At 45.9% G+C, this 12,478-nt stretch overlaps 1 protein-coding gene across 7 annotated transcripts in view; it reads right to left on the bottom strand.

Moving 5' to 3' along the window:
• PNPLA7 (patatin like phospholipase domain containing 7) overlaps nucleotides 1-12,478 on the bottom strand; it is a 216,071-nt gene that overhangs the window by 6,065 nt on the left and 197,528 nt on the right. For all 7 annotated transcript variants that reach the window (XM_043982286.1, XM_043982285.1, XM_043982287.1 and 4 more), the window contains 6 exons: nucleotides 9,810-9,926; nucleotides 8,134-8,203; nucleotides 6,867-6,983; nucleotides 4,120-4,268; nucleotides 3,366-3,518; nucleotides 2,535-2,645 (listed from right to left, as the gene is read on the bottom strand). In XM_043982286.1, coding sequence (XP_043838221.1) covers nucleotides 2,535-2,645; nucleotides 3,366-3,518; nucleotides 4,120-4,268; nucleotides 6,867-6,983; nucleotides 8,134-8,203; nucleotides 9,810-9,926 — 717 coding nt within the window. The remainder of the gene's footprint in view (nucleotides 1-2,534; nucleotides 2,646-3,365; nucleotides 3,519-4,119; nucleotides 4,269-6,866; nucleotides 6,984-8,133; nucleotides 8,204-9,809; nucleotides 9,927-12,478) is intronic.

Here is a 12,478-nt window from a genome sequence, read left to right as displayed (position 1 = left end):
AGGGCTGGACCCTCTCCATGATGGTTTGGGAGATGATGCTTGGGCATCTCAGGCCAAGAAGAAGGCAAAGGAAGAAAAGGGTGAACCCAGTAGCCAGTTTTTACCAAGAAATGACTGTTTCTGTCAGTCATATGTTCAGCTATGAGCCACCTTTGCCAGTTTCTTACCTGAAAGGGCTAAGCTGTTTTCATAGATCTCTTCCATTAATGTTATGGACAAGGAATGAATGTACTAGGAAATCATCTATATTCCATTAATATGTGAATTAATTTTAATGTGACCAAGGTTACCATCCCCTCTGCTTTCAGCAGCCATCCTGGAACTCAGCCCTTGGAGCAAGTCTGCGTTAAGAGCAGAGATATACTGTACCTTTTTTTTTTTTTTTTGCAGGGCAATGGGGGTTAAGTGACTTGCCCAGAGTCACACAGCTAGTAAGTGTCAAGTGTCTGAGGCTGGATTTGAACTCAGGTACTCCTGAATCCAGGGCCAGTGCTTTATCCACTGCGCCACCTAGCTGCCCCTTGTACCTTTTTTTTTTACACAGCAAACTCAATGTGAGATTTTAGCAGAGAAGCTAACTACTCTCCCTCTCCTCCTTCCAACTACTAGCTCCTTCCCATCTCATAAGCAGGGGCAAGAGGGCTCCCAATGACTAATCTAAAGTGGATGACAGGGAGGCAGCTAGGTGGTGCAGTAGATAGAGCACCGGCCCTGGATTCAGGAGGACCTGAGTTCAAATATGGCCTCAGACATTTGACACTTACTAGGTGTGTCACCCTGGGCAAGTCAATTAACTCTCATTGCCCCACCAAAATAAACAAACAAACAAAGAAAGAAACAAACAAATAAATAAATAAAGTGGATGATAGCAGGCCACTTCCTGTCCCCCTTTTCTTTCTATTTTGTTAGATAGCCTTGTTAGATAGTTTTCTTCTGATACATTATGACAGTGTTGTTTTTTAAAACCAGGAATACAAAACACTTTTAAAAATGAAAAACAGGAAAGCAGCTCAAAGAGGAGAGCTGAATTGGAAGGCTATTTAGAAAGGTTAAGAGCAGAAGCACTCATTGCAAAGAACACTGGCTCCAGTGATGAGACCTGGGACCAGACCCTACAGGCAACACCCCAGGCAGGTTGCTCAACCTCTTCAGGCTCTGCTTCCTTAACTCCAGTCCCAAATCCACAATCCAATGTGAAGATAAAAGAAAGGAAGACTGAAAAAAACCTGGCACGGTTGATGATGGGGTACCCAGAACAGTCTGTGGCTTAATGATCATGGTGATTCCAGATTTTCCCTTTTCTCTCCTTCTCCTCAACCCTCTATAACCTGGTTTGGCCCCGTCCCAAGGAAGATGCAGAAAGAGCAGTGAACCACAACTAGGAGTGGGAAAGGGAGCCCAAAGAATGTCAGGACTGGAGGCATTCTGAGGTTCACTGATTCCAAGACCCTTCTCTGATACAGGAAGTGTCATGGTGATTTGCCCAAGGTTACACAACAAAATTCAGGGCAGAGTTAGAATGTGAGAGTCTGCATGATTCGGTGGAGTGAATGCTGGGTGTGGAGTCACGGGACATGGATCGGAATTCCTCCTCTGCCACATACCACCTATGTGTCCTTGAGCAATTCACTGAACTGTTCTAGGCTGGTTTCTTCACCTATAAAACTGTATGCTAATGCACCTTCCAGCTGTAAATCTTTGCTCCTTTACACTAAAAGCTAAGTCCCCTCATACTTGATTCCACACCCTTTCCATTGTATTATGCATGGTGAGGGAGGACATACATTTTATATAATGCTTAGCATAATGCTGGCACTAAGTGATCTCAGACAACCCTTAAAAAGAATATAGGCCACAGGAGGACCTGAAAGGGAGATCATTCCTGTTACTGTCAGGGAGGGCTTGCAGAGATTGGTGTGTGGGAGTATCCTGTAGCCCTGGTGTGATCTTAATCACTAAGTCAGTGCTCAGAAAGTGGCCTGGCTAGCAGAGTGGGCCAGCGCTTCCCCTATGAAGGAAAGCTTAACTGGGAACAACCCAGAGATTCTCTAGGCCACAGGTTCTTAATATTTTTTGCATCATGGACCCCTCTGGCAGTCTGTTGAAGCCTGTGGACCCCTTCTCAGAATAATTTTTTTTTTGGGGGGGTAGGGCAATGAGGGTTAAGTGACTTGCCCAAGGTCACACAGCTAGTAAGTGTCGAGTGTCTGAGGCGGGATTTGAACTCAGGTACTCCTGACTCCAGGGCCGGTGCTCTATCCACTGCGCCACCTAGCTGCCCCCAGAATAATTTTAAAACACATAAGATTACAAAGAAAATCAACTATACTGAAATTACAGTTATCAAAATATTAAAAAAGAAACAAGTTCACAGATTCCGGGTTAAGGAACCCCTTCTCTAGTCTAGATCGTCTAATAAAAGGGGTGTGTAGGCCATAAGCAGAAATGAGTTTCTGTCTGAGTGAACGGGTACAGCCCCATTGGGAGCTACAAAAAAAGAAGGAAAGTATTTGACAGGATGCAGGGAGACTCACATCTGAGGCTTTCATTTTGCGGGTTTCCTGCCGGTCCTTCAGCATCTTTGCCAGCACACCAGTCCGGGACCAGATGTCAAACACAGTCCGTCCGTGCTGGTAACCCACCTCCTGATGAAAAGTAGGTGATGTTCACCAAAGCATGAAGAGGTCAACAGTCCCTGACCTCAAGGACCAAATCAGCCCTGTCATCCTATTCTGGGCCCAGGGATCATTCACAGCATTATATTAGCCCTGATAACACACTACGCCCTGCAAAAATTTTGCTTATAAGGCTATACCAGCCCCGATAACCCCCATCAACATTGGTAATCCCACCTTTTCATTCACAGGGACCCATACATCCTAATATTCCACTCTCTGGAATCACTCACAGGATATATTGGGTCTCATAGTCTTCCTTTTTTCTACTTGAAGGTCACTCATAGGGATACTGGCCTCCAGGCCTGAGTATGTAAAATTGGTCAGGACTACCAAGGCTAAGTAAATTCATGTTCAACACTGAGGGAACTGGAAGAATGGCAGCATAATCATTATAAAATGGGACAGTTCCAGGGCTTTTGGGGAACAGGATCTAACCAGGGTCTATCTCTAGGAAAATAGCTACTTTCCATCTTGGAGATGGGGGCTTCCATTTTCTTACTGCTGAATGGGAAGACAAACACAAAGTTCCCTTTGGGACAACCTCTGGAGAGAAGAACTAAGGACAGGAGTCCTTCCTCCAGTATTGGGAATCTAAGAAATGAGGGGACAATCTAATCCCAGCATTCTTTATATATTGTTACTTCCACCTCTGTTTCCCAACATCCCTCAAGCCAGTCTGACACTCACACATATTTCATCAAATCTGCTGAAGTCCAGGGTACCATAGCGGTCAATGGGTGGTCGTATATATTCACAGTAATCACTGTTCTTCACCATCTCTAGCTGTCTGACACAGCACACATAGGCCAAGCGTGTCTGGATCTCTGCCATATTCAGCACCTAGGTCACAGGGTTGCAGGAGGCAAGATGGGACAAGGCAAGTGATGAATTCTAGGGATTGGATAAGGGTACTTGCAGCAGGTTCTGCTCTCTATCTACCTTTTTATTCATGTACTATGAACTGCCTTAGACCAAAATCTCCCCATTTATCATCATTTGGTTCTTTCAGTCCTAGTCCACTAACCACTTTGGCTTATTCCCATTTCCCTGATGCCGCTGGGTGCTACAACTAGGAAAATCTTCCTCTAGGATGAGTAGCAATGCTATAGTGGAAAAAGCCCTGGGCTGGGAGTCAAAAATAGATGTGAGGTATCAGGGGCCTATAGCAGTGGATGGAAGTTTGGCTCCTGTGGCTTCAGCTACAGCTGAAGGGTAAAGCATTTAGCTGGAGGGTGATGCATTGACTCAGTTCCTGAAAGGCTGGGAAAGGTCCATTTGGCCACCCCTTGGGCATGAAGCTGGGGGAGGAGAAGCACCCTGAGTGAGCTGGACACATGGTATTCATCCTCCCATTTCGGCCTAGCCCCTGCCACTCCCTTACAGTCCCTGCTCCTATGCGTGGGGTTTCTGGTTCCCTCCCTTGAGGCCCAGGCCCTGCAACCTTCACTTTTGTAGCCAGGGGATTCCAGCGTTTCCAGAGCAGCCACCAGCCAGACAGCGAGTCACCGTAGTTGGTGAGGTCCGTTTCATCCCTGCTGCCCACGTCAATGGCAATCACCACTTTGGCACCCCTGGATCTGGCCACGTCAGCTGGTGGGGAGAAGGCTCAGTAATTCCCATGGTAGTGGATTCAATTAAAAAAAAAAACCCCAAATATTCATTAAGCTCCTTGTATGGACCAAGCACCATACAAGCACTGTACTGCTAGATACACCCCCCCCCAAAATGAAAGCCTCTTCCCTTAAAGAGCTTTTTCTACTGGGGAAGATAAAATATATGTAGAAAGTGAAATACAAAGATTTCCAGGATGAGGTGGGACAATAACAACTTTCAGCTGGGGGTGGGAGGTGAGATCAAGACAGGCTTCCTAGAAAAGGTTGGCATCTGAGCTCAGCTTTGAAGGAAGTGAGAAGGAAATACATTCCAGTCATGAGGGCAGCCTATGGGCAAGGCTCAAGGTGAGAGATGAAATGACCCAGCTGGGGAACAGCAAGCTCTCTAGTTTGGTTGGAATACATAGTGCATGAAGGAGAGGTGTGTGCAAGAGACCTGGAAAGGTGGGCTGGAGCAAGACTGTGAAGGGCTTTAAAAACCAGTCTTGGGGCAGCTAGGTGGCGTAGTGGATAAAGCACTGGCCCTGGATTCAGGAGGACCTGAGTTCAAATCCGACCTCAGACACTTGACACTTACTAGCTGTGTGACGCTGGGCAAGTCACTTAACCCCCCCCATTGCCCCACAAAAACAAACAAACAAAAACCAGTCTTTATTTTGTCCTAGAAATCAGAGGGAGCCACTGGAGCTCCTTGGGCAAGGGACTGATATGGTCAAAGCTGTGCTTTAGGGAGATGATTTTGGCAGCTGTGTGGACTAGAGAAGGAAGGGTCTGGAGGCAGGGAGACCAAATGGGAGTTCAGTTGATAAGCGATGAGGGCCTGAGCTATGTTGGTGACTGTGTGAGTGGAAAGAAAAGGGTATATTGTGTAGGTAGAACTGACAAACCTTAGCAACTGATCGGATGGGAAGGGACAAGAAGAGTAAAGAATTGAGAATGACCCTGAAGATGCCAACTTGGGTATTTGTAGTGCCCTCAACAGAAACAGAAGTTAGGAAGATGGGAGAACATGGAAAAAAAGATAACGAATTCTATTTTGGACATGCTGAGTGTTAAATGCCTACAGACATCCAGTTGAAGACATTCAATAGGGAGCTGGTAATGCAGGCCAGGAGTTCAGGAAAGGGACTGGGTCTGGATATACATATCCAGAATTGTCTGCACAGAGCTGATAGCAGAATCCAAATATTTAACAAGAGCATCAAGACAGGGAGGGAGGAGAGCCCAGTAGAGAGCCTGGGACACACTCATAAAAAGGACATGGGACAAGGATAATGAGCTTACAAAAAATACTGAAAAGGAGAAGCCAGACAGGAAGGAAGAAAACCAGGAGAAAGCAGTGTCATGAAAATCCAAGGAGTAGGAAGCGATCAACTGTGTCAAATGCTGCAGAGAGGTCAAGAAGGGTAAGGACTGAAAAAAGGCTATGGGGCTTGGTGATTAATAAACCACTGATAACCCTGGAGAGTAGTGTCAGTAGAGTGATGAGAGGGGAAGTCAGATTGCAAGGGGTTGAGAAGTGAACGTGAGATGAGAAAATAGATACATGGCTCATAAAGGCACACGTGTCTCTGGCTGGTGCCCTGAGACATCAGAGCCTTCACTGACCAAATAACCTCAAACACCCCTCAGTCATTAGTGCTATGCCTAACACTGGTATCAAGCTTGAGTTTACAAAGCATTCTTTCACAGGTTTCACTGAATTCAAGTACTTCACTTTTCCCCCATCATGAAATGGATAAACTGAACTGTGGTGCGGGTAAGTAACTCATTACTAGCAGAGCTAGAAGAAGATTCTGGGCCTTCTGTGTCCTGGTCCAGGGCTCCTTCCACTATATAATGCCACCTCCTCAATAAGTATGTGGGAAGAACTCTAGGGAGCATCAGTTCTCCCAACAATATTGGCTAGCAGTTAATCCTACGAGGCATTTTCTTCCAAAGGACCACAGTATTATTTATTGTAATACTTTCTACAGGACCCAATGAGACCATTTTGGCTTGCTGAGTAGATCCCTAGCTCTGGGGTCCCCTGATGTTTCCGAGCCATCTTTTTGTGTGTTCTTGCCTCTGAGTATGTTAGCCTGCTTTAGGCTTAGAAAGGTCCAGCTGCCTTGGGATGTTCTGCTGAAGACAACTTCAAAAGGTTAATGATTTTGCTTGGACTTGCCTCTAGGAGCCTTGTCTCAAATAGGGCTTTAATCCCTGACTTGGCACAGAAAGGGGTTAATCTCTCCCTAGCACTTAAAATTGGCCTATTTCTATGCTTGGCCCTTGTTCTGATAGTTAAGCTAATAAAAACATAGCCATATGTTCAGTATTGCGGGTGTGTATGAGTGTCTGTGTTTCCTTTCCTTGCTCCATGAGGACTCATTCCAGTAAATTAGTTTAAAATGTTTTTTTCTTGGCCCATTCTAAAGAAAACGTGCCACCACCCCAGCCTTTCTCCAGAAGCAGGTGGCAAAGGAGCCAATTTTATGTGAGTGAGGAAATGCACCTCTAGACCAAAAGTACACTGGCTCACAACAGAGATTGGCTCCAATCAACCAGCCCTGCTCATGAGTTTTCCCAAATGTACCTGGCAGGTTGTTGATGTAGCCACCATCCATCAGTAGGTGTCCGTCTTTGGGGTCACAGAGCGGGGGCATGTAACCAGACAGAGACATACTGGCTCGGACATACCTCCACAGGCAGCCTGTAGAGATGAGGCAACAGGAGAGTGAATGGATTTATAGTTCTACCCAAAGGGGAAAGGTGGGATGCCTGAGAAACTGGCAGATATTTTTAGGAAACTCAAGGAGGACAAAACAACCTCCTGAGGATGGAGAGTAAGGGCTTGGGAGAGCACCGTGTACCTCTGGATGCTGGACCATGTGGCCTGGTCAGGCAGGGTCCAAGCCTCCTTTCTTACCACTACTGATTTATGCTGCCTGTGAAAAGGGTGACTCCTTCAATGCTAGAACTTTCCAGCCAAGGGCAGGGAGACCTTGCAGAGCAAATTCATTTTATGGCTATGGGAGTTGGTGAAGTTTTTCTCCACTTAGCCATGAGACCAAGTTAGCCTGCCTCAGAAGGAGGGGGTGTTTCTCACACAGAGTCATAGGTAAGTTGACAGGAAACTTACCCCAATTTTAGGAGAGTAGCACTAAGTAACAAAAGCAGAAGCAACAACTTCCATGTAAATAAAGATTTATCACTTGCAAAGCGCTCTACAGTTATTTTTCCAAGCCTTTCCTCCCCATCAAAGATTCAGGCAAAAGGTATGTGTGGTCTTGGGCAGCTCTGAAAGTGCTTGTCTCATCTTGGAGATAACCTTGCCTTCCCAGGCAGCTCTATGGCTAGGGAGGTCTGCAGCTGGGAGGACTGGCCAGGGTAAAGCTGCATGCCTGTCTTCCTCCTGGGGCTGTGCTAGTGGTGGTATCCATTTTTCTCACTATGTTAAAATTCTTCCTCCTACTATGACTGGTGCAGGTGGTACCCAAGAGCACTCTCATATGGGCAGAATGGATCAGCTTGGGAAAGATCAGTGGAGTGCACCCCAGACTAGCCACCCAGCACTTGAGCATAAACTGTCTCCAGAACTCTTTCCTCTCCCCTTCAGTCTAAGCATCCTAAGCATGCATTGCCATCCATCTCCCCTCTGTCTCTTTGCTCCTGGTCTATGATTCCCTCCCCACCTTTTCTCTTCTACAGTCACATTCATCCCTTCATCCTTTATCTCTGGTTCCACAGATGGTCCTAGGTCTAGGAGGACAGTTGTTACAGTTTAACACTTGTGGCAAGAAAGGTTGAAGAACAAGTGAGGGGATTTCTCAGGGGGCTCCTGCTGTGAAGTGGCTACTTACCATCCGTGTGGACCCTCATTGTAGAGGCAGTGATATCTGTTGTGATAACAAAATAAGGAATCCAGAGATCCTAGACACAACAATAGGAGATGCAGATTAGCTGTGTCCTCCTAGCTTAAGGTATACCTCCCTAATGATGCTGAGAGAAAACCCCTACCATAGAGGGATGAAGGAGGGAAGGAACAGACTGAATCTTTGCTGTACATTTGGTATCTGCATATCTATATGTAGACATATAGATATAGATAAATCAGCAGCTTATTGGACTTTAGTCCAGTCTTACCTCATTTTCCCTGAGTGACACAACAAGGCTAAAGTCCTATAACCCACCCCCCCCCACCCCGAGACTGGAAGAAACAGGCATTTGTCCTCCCATCTACAGGAGACAGTGAGGCCCTGAGATCAACCTCAAGCCTGATTTCTTCAGATTCTTTCTTATGCAAGTACCATATTCTTGACTATGTGCTCTGAGTTGTTTTCCCAGGAGTTAGTATGAAATTACACTAAGCGATTAATGCTGCTCTCTTCCTTCCCCTCTCCCCCACACCTTGATCCTATTATTTTCTTCTGGGATTGTATTTGTGAGAAGGCTGGCTAGGCTGAGACACTAGAGTGTGGCCATGGAACAAAGTGAAGTGAATGACTCATATGGCCACTTATTCACTGGCCTTAGTTGCATTAGCATCATACTCTAAACCCTAGACTAACTGTCCACAGATAGCATCACTATGCCTCTATAAGTCCCCCAAATGGCAGCAGGGATGAATATTAGGAGTGATTATTTCATAGCTTTGCCTCTAGGTTTTAGGCCTGGGATGATTGTCTAACACTGTTTGGAAAGCAGCCCAGTCTAACCCAAACCCTTGAAGCCTCTAGGTTTGGAAACCACAGTGGGTCAATAAACAATTCTGGAACTTAACTGGCCTCTCCCCTTAAACCCTGGTCTTCCTCCTTCCATGATATTTGCTGAGCCCACAGATTACAGAAGTAAACATGCTCCAGAAATAAGCGCGGAAGTCATGATCGTAAGATTCTAGCTCTGTAGCAGTCACTGCCTGGCTCTGTTACTCCTAGACAGCTGACTTTGTCCTGCTGGGTCTCAGATTTACCCTCTGTAAAATGAGGAGAGTGATAGCCACCACCAGATTCAACATACGTCCATTTTGGCAAGGTAAGGTTTGGCATGAAGTGTTTAACACTGAATGTCACCTGGATATAAAGCAAGTAAAACAATCATCTAAAGTCCTCAAGGGACTGTTTGCCTGTCTAAACAAGCAAGCAGTGTCCCTATGGTGACACCAGCTCCTCTAGGCTAAAGGCCACAGGGACATGAGATGTATTTGAGACCAACATGTGCCCTGCAGACCTGGGGAATGGTTGCATGCCACACCAGGCCAGTGAGAACTTCGTGTGCTGCAGCTGTGGGTACCGAAGGTAGAAGGTCCTGTCAATCAGGCTCTCTCTACCACCACCCAATACAAGCAGGCTTCCTTGGAAAGTGAACCATGGAACAGCTAGGTGGCACAGTGGATAGAGCACCGGCCCTGGAGTCGGGAGGATCTGAGTTCAAGTCCAGCCTCAGACACTTAACCCTCACTAGCTGTGTGACCCTGGGCAAGTCACTTAACCCCAATTGCCTCACCAAAAAACAAACAAAAAAAGAAAGTGAAGCACACCTCAATCTGTTTGTCTTTGAAGACTTTTCTGATGCCATTATTGAAAGCTGCTCCAGAGAACATGGAAGTTATTGGGTAAGTCAGGTCAAGCACTGTCTTCAGCACTGAAGTCATATCCTGGGAGAAGGAGAAAATCAGCAACAGACCAAGGCCTACTCTTGATCACTTAATTTTGCTCCCAATACAAACAGATATGATGAAGGGAAGGAGGTTCAATATACAATTGTGAAAATTGAGGCTTTGATACATGGTAGAGCAGGGGGAATATGAAGCAATAGCAATGGGAAATACACCCAGGGATGACACCCATATTCCTTAGCTATTCCAGTAATAGACACATACTCTTGCACCACAGAGATTGGGGAGGGGGGTAAGACAATGTTTAAGATTCCTAACATTTGGGGAGAAAAGGCCTTATTTTGGGGGAGGACAGGCTATTTCAAACATAGGATCCCATTTATGAAAAGGCAAAGAAACAGGAGATCAAATGCTGAGCAGTTTGACTGGATTATAGAATACATAAAGGAAGAAATATGTTATAACCTGGAAAAGTAGATTGGGGCCAGATTGTGAAAGGCTTTGAATGCTAAAAAGAGTAGTTTGTGTTGTGGACAAGGGAGTGACGTGGTCAGTCTTGTGCTTTAGGAATATCATTTGGCAACTATGTGAAGGAAGACTTGGAGCAGGGAGAGACTGGAGGCAGGGAGAACAATTAGGAAGCTACTGAAATAGACTGGGATCTTGTGAGAAGTAGTGAGGGCCAAACTACAGCAGTGCCTGGGCAAATGAAAAGAGATTGATGTGAGAGCTGCAGAGGAAAAATAATCAACAAACATACAGCAACACATGGGCTACAGAGAATGTGGGAGAGTGAAGAGACCAGGATGAATTTGAAGTTGTGAAATGAGATGACTGAAAGAATGGTGGTGTCCTCAACTGAAACAGAGGAGTTAGGAAGAGAGGGGGTTTGAGGGGACAGAGAACGAGCTGTTTTGCACGTTCTATATATGGACCTTGCATACAGTAGATGCCAGGGCTGAGGCACAAATGGCCTCGCTGTCTCATTGGTGACATCTGCATCACCAATATTTTACACCCAGTCATACTTCAAAGGCTCTAAAATGGGATCTGGAGGCAAAATGAACGTCTCCAGAAAGAAGGAAGAGGAAGTGGTCAATGACAGAACAGCAGGAAGAAGAGAAAGTAGAATGTTGGGGGAGGCAAGAAGGCAAATGCATGTGAGAAGGGGTATCCATCTGTTAGCTCAGGCTCTGGAACCTGCAGCCTGGAAGGGCCGTGTGTCCCTGGTGCCTCTGGCCTCAGACTCTGTCCTGAGTGGGGCCAGCATGAAGCTGGGTGAGCACAGCGTGGTGCGGTGTGCCAGCCTCACTAACAGAACTTCCAAGTCTTCACTGCACGGTGGGACAGTCACACAACTGCTCTTGTCTGCCTGCCAGTGTCCCTGTTCCTTTTTGCTTGTGCTGCTCGGCATCTGTGGCTGGCTTTGTGCAGGTATAGGCTTGAGGTTTAAGAGTTAAAATCGACAGGACAGCATGTAGAGATTGCCAGTGTTGTTTCCCTGTTCCTTTTCAGCAACTTGAAGGTTATGGTGTGCTTCCATGAGCAGCAGTGTGGGAATCTATCTTCAGGGGGTCTTTCAACCCAAAAGGCAGCTCCTCTCTCATAGGAACAGCTTCCATCTCTGAGCATGCAGTGACTCATAAACCAACTCATTTATACAATTAGAGGCCCTGGGAGACTTTTCCTTCTTAATTCAGTGGTTCTTAAGCTCAAAGGGAACACAGAAGTGAATGTCCTGGATACATAGCCAATCTCTGTGCATTTCTAAGAGTACTAAAATCCAGTGGTGCCTAATGGTGGAGAAAAATTGGGGAGAATTCTGGTGTCCTCAATGGTTTTACCCTCTCAATAGCACAAATTTTGGTGAACTTTGATCTCCTGGGTTTCGGCAGAAATGGAAGAGCCAAGGTAACAGAATGGAGTTCACCTTCATCTCCTTCTTCCTTGTAAATAAGGTCATAATGGTAGCTAATGAACTTTCCTTCCCATGCTCTGATGTCCCTGAATGACTCCGACAAAGTACTTTATATGTCCTCAATAAGTAGTAATTCAGTCCAATAGCCATCCCCTCTGCCCAGCTCAGAGTTTCACGGAGGACCCACCGAGGTTTCACTAATACAATAATTAACAATATTTACTCACATATCTTCCCCCCCTCCAAAAATGGACACGTAGCCACATTTGGGAGCAAACATTTTAATTTTAATTCTGGCAGAAGGCACTGTGCCGGTAACTGTGTGCTATATACTTGCCCTGTAAAAACAGACGGGGATTCTCAGCTGAACTGCTTCTCTCAGGCAGGGCAAGGGAAGAACAATACTGCTTGGAAACCAGTAAGGTTTTCCCAGATGTGAGTGAGTACAAGTTCCCTCTGGACTTGCTCTGTCTATTGAGGAATCACAGGAGTCAAAGCCAGTTCAGTGGCTTAAAGGAGGAAAAGTAAAAGGAAGCAAAGGAACATGAGCATAGGACAAGAGAGGAAACAGCTTCCTCATGACTGTGTTAAAGGTGGAGAATGTAAACAGGAAAAAAAAGGACATTGTCTCTCTTCCTCAGAATTTAGTGGAGAAAATGAGGCAAGTAAATAC

Source organism: Dromiciops gliroides, chromosome 2, assembly GCF_019393635.1.
Source record: "Dromiciops gliroides isolate mDroGli1 chromosome 2, mDroGli1.pri, whole genome shotgun sequence".
Classification (NCBI taxonomy): Eukaryota; Metazoa; Chordata; class Mammalia; order Microbiotheria; family Microbiotheriidae; genus Dromiciops; species Dromiciops gliroides.
Note: the sequence above shows the minus strand (reverse complement) of the source record. Positions and strands in the feature narration are given on the sequence as shown.